Raw genomic sequence first — 16,556 nt, 5'->3', positions numbered from 1 at the left:
TGCCCAAATGCTTGAACAAGAGTGGAGAATATCAAGCTAAGCAAATTACTGATTGTACTTAAAGCTGCTGAACAAGGGGATCAAATATCAAAAGACACAGCAGCTCATTGTATTACAGGAGCCATTAAAGAAGCTTGGAACAGAAGTGCAGTGACAGCACCAGAGGATATTAAAGCCAATCCCAACAGAGCTCTTGTTGCATCTTGATGTCCGGAAGTCACAGAAAGTCATTTGCATTTTGGCTTTCTAGTCAATTAGTAATTCCTTTATGAGAGATTAAAAATATTGAAGCATTTTTAGTCATGCAGCCTATAACGGTACTGTCCTCTAGTCAGCACAAGGAATAAGACTGTATAGGCACTGTTTACAAATAGCCTTAAAATCACTGAAAATTTGTCATGAATGTATACCAAAAAGTCAGTATATAATGTATATAAAAGTCCTGGTAGCACAAAGTTATATTTGCCAAAAATAGGCTGCCATGCCAGGTACGGGGAATGAATTTCAGTGCATCTACAGATGGTCCTGAGCATGTGATAATAACAAAAGAACAAGGTAATCCCCCCTCACTCCTCCACTAGATCCAAGTATCCCGCAGCAGACTGGGTTTGCTTGCAGCTTTTTATTTACCATAAAGGCACCCTAGGCATGGGCTATGGGTGCAAATATATAAATACAGCCATGTGTGTATATAAACACTGTATTGGAGAATTAGCACAGGGCTATACTTACTATTACATTTTGGTTTGCTTTTATTGGCTCATATGTGTACAAGCTTTTGTTACGTATGGTTATTTTTCTACAGCTCAGTGCTTCATATAATCCCTTATAATATGGGAAAGGGCATAGACATTATCTATAATTTATTTAGCTTTTTCTCCTATTAAAGGAAATACAAAAACAGGGAAAGGAATCCCACTCATAAGTGTCACTATTTATACTTAAATAATACCAGTTGTATTGCATAAAGATTGACAACGATTTTAATTCAGGAGTGAAACTACAGATGAGGCAGATCCTGCAGCTGCTCCCACACGGTATAAAGAACCCAGGGGGGTACTGGGGCCTGCATGTGATCCTACTATGGGCTCCATTAGTTTCCATCCATGCCACTGACTACAGCAGGTAACGTGCTTTGCCCACCACTGTTTTGCTGACTTGGTTCCTTAATGAATATGGCAATTGTATATACCCCCCTGGATGCCAGTCATAACGGGCTCTGCCAGGCTTGGTGGGTCCCAGCTGTTGCTGCACTTTATCCCCAGCCCTGAGGAAACGTGCAACACCTGCCCATCGCCTCACAGAGCCAACACAAGCAAACGTGACAAAGCTCAGCACAAACAGAGCTGCTAATAAAGAGGCTGAAGCGCGGCCGAGATAATGGGAGCAGGGCAGTTTCCTTGTTAGTCAGCTTCTCTCTGATACGTGCACACCCCATCCTGCAAGCAGCTCCCTTCCCCCCTCCATTCATGTGCACACTCGCACTGACACAAGCACAGGGGCTACGTGACACTTCCCCACAGCCTCCATGTCAGCCGGCAGCGCCAAAATCTGCTTACGTGACCACAACACAGGAGTATCCACACTGACACGCCCCCTAAGAAGAACAAGCCAATCAGCACGGACTAGGGCGGGTACAGCGGCAGGTTCCGGCCAATCGGCAGATTCCTTGCCAGGTTGACAGATGTTGGCGCTGCACGTGTTTGTGTTTGAGTACGTGAGGCGGGGCGGGGCCGGACAGTGCGCTCAGTACATTAGCGCTGAGCCCGCAGCAGTCTCTCAGAAGATCCCGCTCTTGGCCGAGGTGAAGCAGTCACGCTGGTTGTGGGTGCCGAGCCTGTCTGGAGCGGGGATCCAGGTTGAGTGACTGTTGGGTTTTTGGAACTTAGAATCGCGCCGGGACATCTGCCATTAGAAGAAGATGTTGCAGCTGTGTGACTCCGAGGTGAGTATATTAGGGTGCCTGTCCTTAGAATAGCAGTGTTTCTCTGAATAGCTGAGCTTTCTAACTTGTGTGCCCCCTCAGAGCATGTCTCAACCCAATAATTGTCTTTTTAAGCAACTTTCCCGTATAACCTTACTTACATATTCTCAAAGATTTTAAGGGTTCTGACTCCTGAACTAATGTAGCAGTTCATCTTTTCTTCAAGTCTGTTAATCAGATGGTTTCTGCTACATTGTTTCATAAGTGCAAAGATAATACAAAATACAAATGATGCCCTTTAATACATAAGTTTCTTTCATAGTGCTATACCAGTCTTTGGTGCTGGGCCCCTTTAACTCCTAGCAGTGAGAGAAGGGGCCACCTGTCTGGGCTAGTGGGCAATCTTTCTGTGATAATCTGTTTCTAATCCTCAGCTGTGGCTGATTTGTATTTAGCAGCAGCATTCCCTTACCAGCACTTACTGCAGGGTATGCCTTCCTAATATAGGGTGACGAGATCACTTTAGTTCAGGGACACCACTAAATGCAATCAGTGCTGCCCCGCAACATGTATTTAATAAACAATGTCCCTAAATTTTGACATGATCTACTATTAAGCATATACCTGTGTCCCTCCAGTCCTCATAAATCTGTAACTGAAAGCATCCTCCGATGGATTCCTATTCAGTCAGTGCTAGAGACGATGCCTTTTTCTAGACTGCTTAGGCCATTGCTGATTTGCAGTTTACAGCCATACACATAGGCAGCATTAGTCCAACAACAGCTGGAGGGCTACAGGCTGGATAACTCACCCTAATGGGAATATGGTTATTTCTGCGCCAGTGACTGTATTCCAGGGGCCTTTTCAAACAAGTAATTACAATGCTCTGTTCCCTAGTGTGACGGCCTAAGCTCACTAATGGAGTGTGGTGGTGCCGTGAACTCCCCTGGAGACACATTGGGACAGTCCCCTGCGCATCTAGCAGCATGTGGTGGACAGGCTTTTTTCCTGCTTTGGCAGCTACAGACTGGAGTTGATGTAAATCAGCAGGTGAGTAGTTCTGTGCCCCTCTATGTGCGAGAACAAACTCCAAGATTCCAGATATTTAGCTACCACCCCCCCCCCCCCCTACCAATGCATATTTTCTAACTCAAGAGCAATCCTTTTTTAAGCTACTTTTGCATTGTGTATTTCATGAATAAAACTAATGGCAAAGATTCACAGAAAACATGACCTTAATTTTTGGAGTGCAACATAAAATAAGTTATCATTTATGGTAGTTAAGTCACCTGAATGAATGCAATTTTTGGTCACTGCAAGAGAATCTATATGTAACCATTTTCCCATCTTCCGCAGGACTGCTTTGGAGAAGCTCCTATTCATAAAGCTGCTCGCTCAGGAAGCATGGAGTGTCTCAGCCTGCTGATCGCTAGTGATGCCAGAATAGAGTAAGCAGACAAGTGGACAAGTTAAAGTTGGGTTTAAGTTATGTAAGGATTTCTTCTGACCTATTCTGTTGTTTGCTTTCCCACAGTATGTGTAACAAAGACGGGCACACCGCAGAAGACGTTGCTTTGTCCTGTGGGTTTTTGGATTGCGCAAGGTATCTCGCTACAATCAAACTCACGCAGGACACATTTTCCAGAGCGCAGTCTTCGCTGCATAATCTAAAGGAGACAGCAGCTGGAGTCAAAAGAGGGCAATGTTGTCAGTCGATTTCTCATGGCAAGAGGAGGCGCTCTGATGGTAATTTAAATTCCACCCTACAGTTAGACAACATTAACATAGTGAACTGCTGCCGCACCTTCATATTGGGAATTTATTGGTTAGTGCGTCATGTCTTGTAGAAATAAAGCCTCTGCTTTAGTGTAACTGCTATTTTCTCAAACAGCGCTGCACTATATTCCTTCAGTGACCATATGCTAGTATAAGGCAAGGGACTTTATATATAGCTAAATATATTTGTTGTGATTAGAGCATCCTAGGCCCTGTTCTGTTCTGCAATTCACAAAACAGAAAGTGAATGTAAAGTGTGACTATTAAACATTTTTATTTTGGCCATTGTAAGTTGTGGCTAATTGTACCCAAGAATTAGGTTTTAGTCCTGATGCTGTGTACAGTGCCACTGGCTAAAGTTTTGTGACTCTCATACAGGCACCTCTGTAAAAACAGTATTCATCTTGCAAGGGATAAAAAAATATATTCCGTAACCTTGTTCATTTGTGGCTTGCTGTGCACTTACCCTAAATCTAATTGTTTGTTTACTGCCAATTCAAATATCTCTAGAGTTAAATTAACATTCTTACCTCATGATGCAATAGGCAATTTTATTGAAAATGTTGACTTCCTTGTATTTACAGAGAAAATAAGATGTTTATGTAAATGGGTCCTAACAGGAGCATGTATTTTATCAACAGGTTTTGTCTAGGTGTGTTGTGAAGATGATCTCGATCAGCAATGATGCTTCAGCAGTCACTTGATGGCTTACATTAAGCTGGACAATAGCCTTTCTTGTGGAAAGAACATATGTATATATTAATAGCAGTGCTTTAATATAAGCTTTTTTTAATTTTAATAAACATCTTTTTTGCTAACCGTGTGTGTGTGTTATTAAACCAGATTGGTCTGCATTTGGCAGCATTCACGCCTTTTTCTTTTAAATTTAATTTAATGAGAACTTTTTACAGTATAACAAATAATACTAAATAGTTGTTGGCCTCTGAGGTAAGCACAAATTATAGTAGGCATCTGCTTCCCAAAACTCAGGCCCCTTCCAGCCGCACCATCCCTAGAGAGGCAAACAAAAGTAAAGAGAATAAGGGGAAAAACTTAAACTGCTGAGAATATCACTAAAATGAAATATGGCACTGTTATCCTAGGTTTGGGAAAACTGCCGTTTTAAAAAAACCCAATACTATTTTAAAAAGACTGTTGTAAAAGTGAACTGTCTTATAGGACCCACTACAGACTATTACACACCAGCATCTAATACATTTGCATTAAGGCTAATGTCTGACCAGGCGTATATTTTCGGCAAGCTGAAAAATGCTTGCCGAAAATACCACCATATGCCTCCTACCTGGGCCTGCACCCAAATGAATGGAATAAATAACACAAGACCATTCTCTAGTGTTTTTATGTGGATATCGGCTAGGCACACGTAGGAGGCGTATGGCGGTAATTTCGGCAAGTATTTTTCAACTTGCCAAAAATATACGCCATATGCCTGGTCTGACATTAGCATTAAATGGGTAAATGCTGCCAGCTGATTAGGTCTGAGGAGCAAAAGCAGACAGAGAAAACTTTGCACCTTTATTACATGGTAACTCCATATGCTCTGGTTATTTGTGAGCCTTACAGGGAGGACTCAAGTGGCCAAAATACCCTTCCAACTCACAGGAATTGGAAACATTGTGGCTGCAGACACAGGCATTCGGGTCTTTGTATCTTGCATGGAACAAAAGGCCTAAACTGACCATTGTATTTAAAAAGGCAGTTGATACCTATTGTTTTAATATGAAAAAATGAATCCATGTTTCTGTAGATAATTATATCATCATTGCACATATATAGTCATTCCATAATGATAGATATACAAAAGTATGTGATATGTACGCACCCTAAATAAAAATAGTGCATATGGATTTTTCTCACCCGCAAAAAGAGCCCCATTACTATGTATTACGTGCCGTAACACACCATACATGTCAAGAGACCCCCAGAAAACCATATATTCTTGGAAAGTACACATTCTGACAAATCTAGCATGGGTAAAGATGCCTTTCTACATTAAACTAGTAGTTTTTATGACTTTATAAAAATTGGCTAAAATTGTTGCAACTTGCTGCATTTCTCTCACAGAATTTCTTGCGTACAATGACACATCACCCTTAATATAAATTTTCTCCAACTTTGCTTTGGCAAACAAAACCCCATAACTGTACAGCAACCAGCATCCCCTGAAAACCATATATTTTTAGAAAGTAGACATTCTGATGAATCCAACACAGGTAAAGACTTCTAAAGCTTTCCTGAAGGTAGCATTTTTTATGACATTTTTCGAAATCACCTAAAAATGTTGCAATCTGATGCATTTATGTCACACAATTTCTTACATACAAAGGCAAGTCATCCTAAATATGAATGCCAGAGGTCTACTATGCTCAACATACATAGATACACCAAAGTAGGAGGTATGTGCAGACCCCAAAATGAAAATAGTGCATATGAATTTTCTTACCTGCCAACTAAGCTTCTGCAAGCAGAGTCCCCTCACTGCGTATTATGTGCCATAAGACCCCCAGAAAACTATACATGTTTGGAAAGTACACATTCTGATGAATTCAAAATAGGTAAAGACGTTGGAAGGCAATATATGATTGACAGCTGGGATATTTAAATGCCTTTATAATGGCATGGATGTGTTAATAAAAAAAGGAATTTGGGTTTCATTTGAAAAGGACTTCTATTATACAGTTTTTATGTCTGGGTGACAGGTCCCCTTAAAGTAACCGTAGCCCATAAAATATTCATCATTCAATTCCTATAAATAAGAACTATTATCACACAATACTCCTGATTTTTCAGAACTCGCACACGTACCTTTTCCAGAATAACATGCAGATCTTCCCCACCTTTGTAGTGTGGATCTAAAATCAAGAATCTGATATCTCCTGTCGTCTCACTCCATGCCACCCCAAGAATCGTATGAGCTAGGACTCCACCTCCTGTAAAGCACAAAAGGCCAAACACAAAAGACAGATTCCATTATTACAAAAATTAAAAGAAATATCCAATCTGCTGCTCAGTTGCTGCAACCCCCAGATTTTTGCCCAGTAATGTATTTTGTGGCTCACAGAACTACAGCTTTAAAGATAATGTAAACATTAAAAATAAATTAATGTAAAACTGACCAATTCATTTTATTTTACAGATTAATTAATCAGCACTGCTTGTTGGTCAATTTTCTATCATCTGTATAGCAGAATATGTCAGAAGAATGAAAAAGAACTGTTTTAATATTGCTCTGCTCAGAAAAGATATAGGGATTCTAATGTCCCTCCTGAGCAGAGCAACATCAAAACAGTCCTCTTTCTTTTGCCAGGTGGCGCTGTTGTTACAAAATTTATTATATTAGTGGTATCCATTTGTTTCATACAGTATCTTGAAAAAAAAAAAAAAATTAAAAAAAATGCACATTTCAAAAGCAGTTTCAATAGAACTCTGATCAGGTTTATATTCATTTATTTGAAAGGCTTACATTGCCTTTAATACTGCAGGCTGGACATCAAAAATGTATATGTATACACAGTATTATCTCTATCAAGTTGCTTATCCATGTGATTTTGCTTTTCGCTGCAGTTGCTGTTTATTATTACAGTTGTTACTGGAAAATGATAGGCCACAGCTTTATCCTTATCTCAGCAGGAACAAAATATAAAAAGCCATTTTATTATCTATGATACTTATTCCCAGCAAAACAGAAATAAATTAGGCAGGATTTCGAAAGAGCACAGTTCAAGATAAACACATAATGCTGTCTTACCGATCATGACAGGGGTTCCCTCTGATGTGAAATGATTAACGAGCTCTCTCCCTCGAGATGCCAGCTCTGTACCCTGGCTACAAAAGATTAGTTGGTATTGTTACTGATAAAGACAGCAATGATTGATATGGACACACTTTCCAAATATTCTTGTGCCTAGTACAGGGGAAAGTATCTGCTCAGTAGTGTAACTAGATGTTCCTGGGCCCCACAGAAATTAATCAATTCCCAGGGAACACTAAAAAAAATTAAAAAAAAGCCTACAAGTTACAAGAATGTTATGGTATACTCACCTGACAAACATTATTTTTGATGTAATCCCCAGCAGTTGGTCCAGTACAAGCTGTACCTCAACTGAGCCAATCCATTGCCTCGAGCCTACAAAGGAAGCAGGTTTATCCCCAACATCAACAAGGGCCTGTAGGACAAGGAGTTCATTTAATAACTTTTTCACTCAAATAACTTCATTTTCATCAAACCATGCAGGCCTCCTATGGTGCTTTATTACAGTGAAAGGACATTAACTCTATAGGAGTTTTGTTCCTAGTAGGATAAGAGGTTAAAAAAGCAACTTAATGTAGGACATATGTTTGCATTCCTGCATTTTTAGTCGTAAAATTATAACTCTATAAAAATAACTTGAACCTAGAATGTGGATATAAGGTGTAAATAATAATAAAATTAAAATTAAATTAGAAACTAGTAAGGTACATTTTTAGTACAAACATTTTTTAGAATGCATTCACCTAGACTGTTAGTTGTCATCAATTTGATCCTTAGATAAAATGCTTTTGTCTCCTTCTCTAATGGTTTCCAGTCCACATACCAGAGCTTCATAAATTGTAATGATCCTTAGGAAGAGGACTTGTTCAAATAGGTTTTGCTACATTGATCAACCACTAGATGGAGCCAAAAAACAAGCTCACAAGTTTCAACTAATGGAAAGAAATGACAAGTAATTTACCATCACTAACACAACACACCTGCTGTATCTGCTTATGGGTTGGAATTGGTTTGTCCGTATAGCCTTGATATTTAAACCAAGAGCATATTGTCTGCAAAGATCGATACGCACAACCCCAGCCATTGTCATCCATGCGATCCTGCATATAGTGATGGTAACTGTACAACCCCTGCACCAGAGACACCTGTAAGATGAGCAGTATGGGTCAGGATAGATACACACATATTGCAGCAGGTTTTCTTGTTTTTAAAAGTAAAAGCAAAAATGTACTGTTGCTCCCTCTAGAGGAGGTGTGCTGAGTTGCAGGTGTGGATTTCTGATATAGCCATCCTTGTACTGCTCATCTGGGAAGTGGAAGGCATTGGCCCTTCGAAAGTATGGTCTGTCCAGAGGGAGATTAAACTGGTCGTGTAACACCTATGTACACAGACGATAAATATTTTAAAGGCAAAGTAAAAAAAAAACAAAAAAAAAAACAAAATCACACCTTTATAAATATCCCTATTAGATCACAATGCACAGTGTTAATTGAACAACAACACTTTATAAATAAGTCATTATTTTACACCAGTTTTTACACCTTTTTTTCTCAAAACAAGATATTTTACATACTCCTGTAAATATGTTATTTTAAATAAGAGCTATAGAACACAGCTATTTAAGTTGACTTTGCTTTTTTTTTTTTATTATGGAATCTGGGTATTATGCAGTCCATCAGGCTGTTTTGCCATGAACCTAGGCTCTGTTCCTGTGTTCCACCACCATTTTTCCAGACTTCCTCATGTGGCATGTTTCCTTTAAGGATCCGACTAAAGGTGCCCATAGACGAGCCAATTCTAGCTGCCGATATTGGTCCGATTCGGCAGCTTATCGGCCCGTGTATGGGCACCAACGACAGGCCTGCCCAACCGACATCTGAGCTAAAATCAGGCAGATCTTGATTGGGCAGGTTTGATTTTTAGTCAGATTGGGGACTGCATTGGCTCGTTGATGCGGTCCCCAGGGCCAAACGACCGAATAAGCCCAATATTGCCCACCCATAGAAGATCCGACCGCATGGCAACCTCGCAAGAGAGTGGGTGGTCATAAAAATTATTAAAAAGTATTAGTATCTCTTAGTAGTTTGCATCTTGTCTTCAGGCTTTGTGTTAAACATCTCTGCCATAGTCCAAAGTGATGAGACTTCACAATCCATTCTTTTAATATTAACACTTCAAGCATGAGGCTAATATACATTATATTTACTGTTCTAGCAAATCTATTAGTTTTAATTTTGTCAGAGTCTGGAATTGCCTGGAAAATAAGTCACCTTTCTGCAATCCTCTAGCTGAGCATCGGCAAATCCTGCAGGGTAGATCACTGTAGCCAGCTCTTGGTCCAGTAACATAAAGTGATTTGGTTCTGCTAAGCAGATAGACGTTCCTTTCATGTATTTCAAAAGACACTTTTCCATCTCTGACAGCTGATGAGTGAGCCCATTTACAAGCAGCTGTCGCACTCTGTTAAGAGAAAAACACAGTAAAAAAGATAGAATTAGTGAAGTGTGTGTTAGGTTGGCCAGGCCAAGCCTTGGCTGCACATGCAGATGGCCAAATTGCTTTGCTCTTCAGATCAGTCCAAATGCCAGATTTAAGGTCACTGACTGTTTATGTGCAAAAATATCACCCAACAACCTTTTCCCTTTTTGGTGACAATAAACTTTGGTGCAGTCAGAACAAGCATGGGCAACCATTCTGCTGTGCAGTCATACTGGAACGCACAGCATCCATCCGCTTACAATTAACTGCACCTCAACAGCATCTGGAGAACCTGACAGTGCCCTGAAGTGCACCTGTTAGAAAGTATCATTAAAAGCAGTTCACCTTTAAGTTTAGTTTATGTTACAGAATGGCCAATTCTAAGCAACTTTCCAACTGGTCTTCATCATTTATTTGTTAAAGTTTAATTATTTGCCTTGGTTCCAAAACCAGTCTCTCATCCAATCCACTACCTGGTTGCTACGGTATCTTAGCAACCAAATAGCTGCTGAGACTCTAAACTGGCGAGCTCCTGAACTGGAAAATAAATAACTAAAAAACTAAAACAATAAAAAATAAAGACCATTTGCAAATTGTCTCAGAATATTACTTACTCTACATTATACTAAAAGTTAATTCAAAGGTGAACAACCCCTTTAAAGAGTAGTTCACCTTTAAATAAATTCTACATCAAGCTAAAATTAGATATTCTGAGACAATTTGTTTTTGAATTATTTAGCTTTTCGTTCCGCAGCTCCCCAGTTTGGAATTTCAGCAGCCAGGATCAGTGTACACTAGCAACCAGACAGTGGTTTGAATAACAGACTGGAAGATGAATAACAGAGGGCTTGAATAGTTACTAAAACCATAGTCTCAAAGAACAATAGCTTTTTGGCTGCCAGGGTCAGAGACCCCCCTAGTTGAAATCTGGAAAGGGGCTGAGGAAGGTTTATAATTTAAAAAAAATAATAATTTTCCTAACCGTGATCCCTGAGATGGCAAGCACATTTATTATACACCTATTACATCACTTTCTTTCCTATATGTGGGCTGTGTTAAATAGTGCCAAGTTATTTTCTGAAACACAAGGGTCCCCTTTTTTGATCAATGCATATTTTAAAAGGAATTGCTTTTGCTCTGTCTCAGTTAAAAGTTCTTACAGAACTACACCCTTTCCTGAACCTCTGGGCTATTGTTTTGGCCACTCCAAATAATACCTGCACAAGCATATTCATTTGCCCCATTTCACTTCCCCTGAACTCTTTACTTCAAAGGAGTTGTTCCATCTCATATCCTGCTTCCCTTCAGTGGTCAATAATCATCACTTTTGTAAAAAAAAAAAAAAAAAAAAAAAAAAAAAAAAAAACCTTCTTGTCCTGCACATAAGCTTTGCCTTATTGAGGGGACGGAGAAAAGAAGACATCTCCCAACATAACAATCCAGCACACCCTAAATAAAATACTCCTGAAGGGTATGGTTGCTTAACCCCAACCACTTTAGTTATTTTGCCAAAAAAAGTAATGGAGCTTCCTAAAATCTGTCACCCCCCTAATCTCCATGACATGAGTGGAATTCACATCAATAAAGATGGGGATGGGGGAGATCACTACTAAACAAAACTTTCAGTGCTGGATTTAAAAACCTGTCAGCAAAATAACTTGCATCTGGAGTTGGCCAACCATGCACGGAGATAGCTGGCACAAGTGTAATGCAAGCAGGGCTTAGCCCTGCATGTTTATTTGAATGTAGCAGCAACGTTTCGGAGTCTTACCCCTTTGTCAGGCATACAAACCAGTGCAATACAGGTAGTTATATAGTCACACAATTAATTAACATAAGTAATTACCACAAATTCTGTAGTGGCAATTATTTATATAGAAAAGAGGAATTTGTCCATGTGAAAAAGTCCATAGAATAAGTAGCATAAATCCAAAATTAAAAATACTAAGTCCAAACCTTACAAAAGAAACGCCATAAATACAGCAAATCACCTATCAGAAAAACTCAAGACAATTAGCTACTAACGTAAAGTTTTCCTTCTTACCATTTACACAGTTGTAATGCATTGGGAATAGTGTAACAATATAAAATGATACACAATTTTTTTAATAGTAACCTAATAGAAACATTAATACAGGCTAGAAGAAACATTTGTTACAAAGCTAATTAGCCCTGAACAAAGAAGGCATAACCTGTCCCTGAAGTACTGCACAATTCATCATTCATACTTTCTATCTGCAGAAAAAAAGGATAAAAAAAATGGATACCTTAAAAGGTATCAGTCCAAGTAGGGAGGTGCTACATATAGTTCTTGTTTAAATTCCCACTCTCATAGTCTAATATAACATTACAGCAGCAATACAAAGTAAATACATTCTTGTCAGACTATTTTGCTCTACTGATTCTGCAATCACACATATATAGCACAGCAGGACTGGTTTTGTATTGCCATAAAAAGAAACCAGTTAAGTAACATAAGTATTAGCAAATATACTAAACATGCAAGCACAAAAAAAGATATAGCTTTTTTTAAAAAAACAAAACAAAAAAACAACAAGATTGACTTACTTCCCCCAGGTCTCATCAGGAGAAACAGAAATCACTGTATCGATGGGTAATATCATGTTTACAAGTTGCAGGCTAGTGACGTCCTGATGGATTACTGGACATACAGCTTCGGAAGTGGTAGTCTTTTCAAATAAAAGCTTGATATTTACTATTTGTTGCTGTCAAAGGGGGTAAAACACACAACAGGACAGCGGATGGTGGATTATTTTGTTGTATTTCATACATATTTAAATCTCAGTGTAGCTAATGGTAGAAGAAAAATCACATAGAAACATTTGGGGAAACCAGAACCTGTGTTTTATAAGCAGCTGATGACACAAAATTTCTGGAATACATGATACAGGTACTGGGATCTTTCTGCAATTTGAATCACCTTGTTATTCTTAGCAAGTGCAGCCTAGGTCCCATTGTGGGCTGTGTCTCCAGCTGCTCTTTAACTTATGCATCTGAATTATGTGCAAGTTAGGTAGCGGTTGGGGCGGACACCTAAGTGCCCCCCATCTCCTGCCTCTCACTAATAGAGTGCTGACAAACATGGTCAGTGGTGTATTCCAGGGCTGAGGGTAGAGCCTTATGCCACAGTGCAGAACACAGTTTGCAAAAACACTGCCAGTCCTTTTTGCATACTGTGTTCTGCATTAAAGGAGAACTAAAGCCTAACTAAAGAATTAGGGCAGAAATGTCGTACAGTATATTTTGGGTTTCTGTACCAGGCCAAGGCAACCACAGCCCTTTAGCATTGAGGATCTGTGCCTCCAAAGATGCCCAGTACCTGATTCACTGCACATGCTCTGTGATGCTGTCATTACTGAGCTTAGGGACCAGTGCATAATATACTGTATATACAGAATATCACAAAATGTCACAATATAACTGCTGACTAATAATACATACACATAATTACTACATGTCAGCTCAGAAACCAGTGCACTTAGCTTTGGAATTGAATAATCAGCCCTGTAGCATCAGCTTATATTAAGGCCAACCTCAATTGTGACAACCCCTAAGCTTAGCTTCTCAACAGCTGCTCATAGCCCACTAAGCATACACTTTCAAGATGGAGAGCTGCTGTGACAGGTTTGAAGGCCTGGATCATTGCTGCAATTGTGATGCTGAAATTTTAGAATAGGCCGTAAGTTCAGGATATAAAATATGGCATTTTTAGCCATATTCATTTTTAGAGTTAGTTATCCCAATGACCCCAAATGTTAATATGCAAATAACTAGTAATTAAGTTTAGATAAATAAGTCATATTTAGTGTACTGGTTCAAATAGAAAGCATGGGGGCAGGTTTTGAGACTTTTCTGTGTTGCACCACATCTCACCTGGATTCACTAAAAATCGACACACTGAAGGCAATGTTTTGGGAAATTACCCAGGACTGCCACACAAAGTGATTTACATCTGCCAAATTCAATAGATCCAAATGGAAAGGTATTTTCCATTTTTTTGGCGCCTAGAAGAGGGGATTTCTAACAGGCAACAAAGCACCCTTTAATCATTGATCTAACACCCTTGTGATATTAGCTGAATGTTTATATGGCAAATAACCCAGAAATAGTTTGGGTTAAAAAAAGGCTTGGATATACACAGTGACTTATACTAAGACTTATTTACACAAACTGAAAAACAAATTGTGTGTTCATACCAAATCTTGGATTTTTTTCTCTTTCTTTTTAAAAACTTTGCGTTCATCATCCATCCTGCAACAAAAGAAAATAAAAATAAAGGGGGACAAATTAAATGGAAACAGTGAAATTCAAAAATTTTAAAAACAAAAAGATAAAGAGATTCAATGTTTACTTACTGAATAAAGCGCAGAATGTCTTTGCATGGAGTATCGTCTCTTAGTTCTGTGGGATGTGTGCATATTCCTGCATTGGGCCATATGTACAGAACACTGTTACAAACATTCAGCACCAGGGATTCTGATAGGAGCTTGGCAGAGAGGTCACACACTGCTCTAAAAAGAGCTTTTTTGGCAGAGGCTTCTATTATATCACAAAAAGTAAAAAGAAGTAGGATCAGTACAGATTGTTTAAACTGTAAAAGCTTATTAGTTATTACATAAAGGTATGGGAGTTAAATATATTGCGTGTTTTTTTTTTAAATTCAAAATTTAATTTCATTTTTTTTTAAGAGAATTGGCTTTTAATTTTTGAGAAAGATTGGACACTGGTATACAAAAAAAGACATACAAAAACTTGAAAGTTTTCAAAGAAAGGCAACCAGGTCTATTAAGGGCGAAGATACAAGTGATTTAATAGTTGCTTTGGCTTTTTAAAAAAAGGCAATCACAGCAACTAATTGCAGCGACAGTCCTGCCGCAAGTTATTATGGAATTCCCTGCGACTACTCTTGTGTGGTTTTGTGCTGCATGGATTAGTTGCTGTGACTTTTTAAAAAGTCGCGGCTACTAATCGCTGCGTGAATCTTTGCCCTGAAGTGATTTGTTCAGGTCCACAGCCCAAATGATAGGAACTGCAGGAAGTAAATAGAAGCTGTGGCTCTGGATGCAGACCGATTAATCAAGGGATAGGCATGTTACAAAGATACCGGTTGGGAATGTTCACCCAACATACATGTACTGAACACTGAATTAAAAATGGTGCATTTTCCCACTCACTGGAGTACATGCATGCACATAAGGAGTGTGTGTCCCAGATTAATCATTATGCACATGCGTGTGACACAGTATTGGTCGATGTGCCCCCCAGTCCTATATCATTCACATGCGAACATACCATCAGTCGCAGTCAAAGGGAATGATAAATTCAGGCCACCTCGTGTTCTGAAAATGATACATGGCGATGTTAAAACTACCTGCAGATTAAAATAACATTTTCGTCACCATGATCGTAAAAACAGTTTTCTTTAGTTTAAATGATCTAATAAAAGACAAAATTGTTGTTAGACAGAAGTTAACATGGTACAAACAATGAATTGGTTTTACACACCATTGCCACTTCGCCAGTATTTTACCATTCTATACACTACAAATAAATAAGTGCTTGCCATGTTATTAATAGGGAAGGTAGACAAACCAAAAAAAATTGTTAAAATGTTGTTAAAACTATTTATTAATACTACTCCAAATCAGGGGAATGACTAAGAGCACACAAGGGAGGGATCATTGGCCAGGGCCAGATAAACATGTGTAAAACTTTTCATTGTCCCAATATTTTTGTTATAACAGTTTCTAGCTTGCGGTGTGTGGGAATACTTACACACCAATAGTGTCTAATATAAAACTTACATTGCAGCAGAAATATGGAAATGTAATTTAATAGGGTCCTATTGAAACAAACAATTCACATTTTGACTGATTCACTTGTTCTCTGCGATTATACAGTACTTTATACTTTCTGATAACTAAGCCACCATAAACCCATGCTAATGGAAAATAATACTAAAGTTTCTAGAAGACCAAGACAGTAGAAATCCTGGGACCCCTCAGGGGGTAGAACTGCATAAATCAGTATCCCCTATATTTGAGCTACAAATGCCAGCATGCCTTTAACAGCTGGAAGGCTGCAGGCTAAATACTAAACATTAAACAAGTCGTTGCTCCATATAATATTTACTTTGGCGGGCCAGTGACATTCCCTTTCTGCCCTGTCTAACCTTTAATCCACCACACAGGCACAGCGGACTACAGAGTCGAAGTGTTTGGTTTTAAGAATAAGGTGCCATCCCCTCGCCCTGTATGAACACATTCTCTACCCAAACTGTGTGTACTGTGTTATACTGCTCAACTCACCATGACTGCGACTCCAGCCACTTCCTCACTTTACGGCAGCCCCTAATGATGAGCTGTACACAAACTACTTCCTGCCTCTTTTTTGCAACTCAAACGTATACCGCTAAAATATTCAGCGGGTTACCCATCTAGTTCTATGGCACAAAGACTAGGGATCGCAAGCCATATACCCTTACAGATAAATACACACGCCTCTACCAAAAACAAATTGACAGCAACAGCTCGATTTGCATGGGCACGCCTACATCCAAATGTAGTAACCAATGCGCATGCACGG

The 16,556-nt window shown here is 39.1% G+C and overlaps 2 protein-coding genes across 2 annotated transcripts; one reads left to right on the top strand and one right to left on the bottom strand.

Annotated features, from left to right (window-relative positions):
* The first annotated feature begins 1,813 nt into the window (after positions 1-1,813).
* Positions 1,814-4,518, top strand: ankrd37 (ankyrin repeat domain 37). Its single transcript, NM_001017037.2, has 5 exons — positions 1,814-1,945; positions 2,822-2,974; positions 3,281-3,372; positions 3,459-3,670; positions 4,342-4,518. Exons 1-5 carry the CDS (start codon positions 1,922-1,924, stop codon positions 4,350-4,352), a joined length of 492 nt encoding a protein of 163 aa, NP_001017037.1. The 5' UTR covers positions 1,814-1,921; the 3' UTR covers positions 4,353-4,518.
* Positions 4,519-4,572: 54 nt separating this feature from the next.
* ufsp2 (UFM1-specific peptidase 2) lies at positions 4,573-16,294 on the bottom strand. The gene is given in 12 exon segments (NM_001126988.1): positions 4,573-4,712; positions 6,527-6,651; positions 7,470-7,546; positions 7,763-7,887; positions 8,453-8,617; positions 8,704-8,850; positions 9,743-9,932; positions 12,519-12,676; positions 14,168-14,222; positions 14,327-14,510; positions 15,264-15,342; positions 16,280-16,294. Coding segments are annotated over 12 exon segments (1,395 nt in total). The 5' UTR covers positions 16,283-16,294; the 3' UTR covers positions 4,573-4,625.
* Positions 16,295-16,556: the final 262 nt, after the last annotated feature.

The sequence above is a fragment of the Xenopus tropicalis genome, chromosome 1 (genome assembly GCF_000004195.4).
Source record: "Xenopus tropicalis strain Nigerian chromosome 1, UCB_Xtro_10.0, whole genome shotgun sequence".
In the NCBI taxonomy this organism is placed as follows: domain Eukaryota; kingdom Metazoa; phylum Chordata; class Amphibia; order Anura; family Pipidae; genus Xenopus; species Xenopus tropicalis.
The sequence above is the reverse complement of the archived record's forward strand: the minus strand, read 5'-3'. Positions and strand labels throughout refer to the sequence as shown.

What these genes read in the sequence shown, in the direction of transcription:
- ankrd37 (NM_001017037.2), top strand. Translation starts at nt 1,922, where the DNA reads ATGTTGCAGCTGTGTGACTCCGAG. An exon ending in TGCAGCTGTGTGACTCCGAG is followed by an intron (nt 1,946 to 2,821) that starts GTGAGTATATTA and finishes TCTGTTCCCTAG; the next exon opens with TGTGACGGCCTAAGCTCACT. An exon ending in GAGTTGATGTAAATCAGCAG is followed by an intron (nt 2,975 to 3,280) that starts GTGAGTAGTTCT and finishes CATCTTCCGCAG; the next exon opens with GACTGCTTTGGAGAAGCTCC.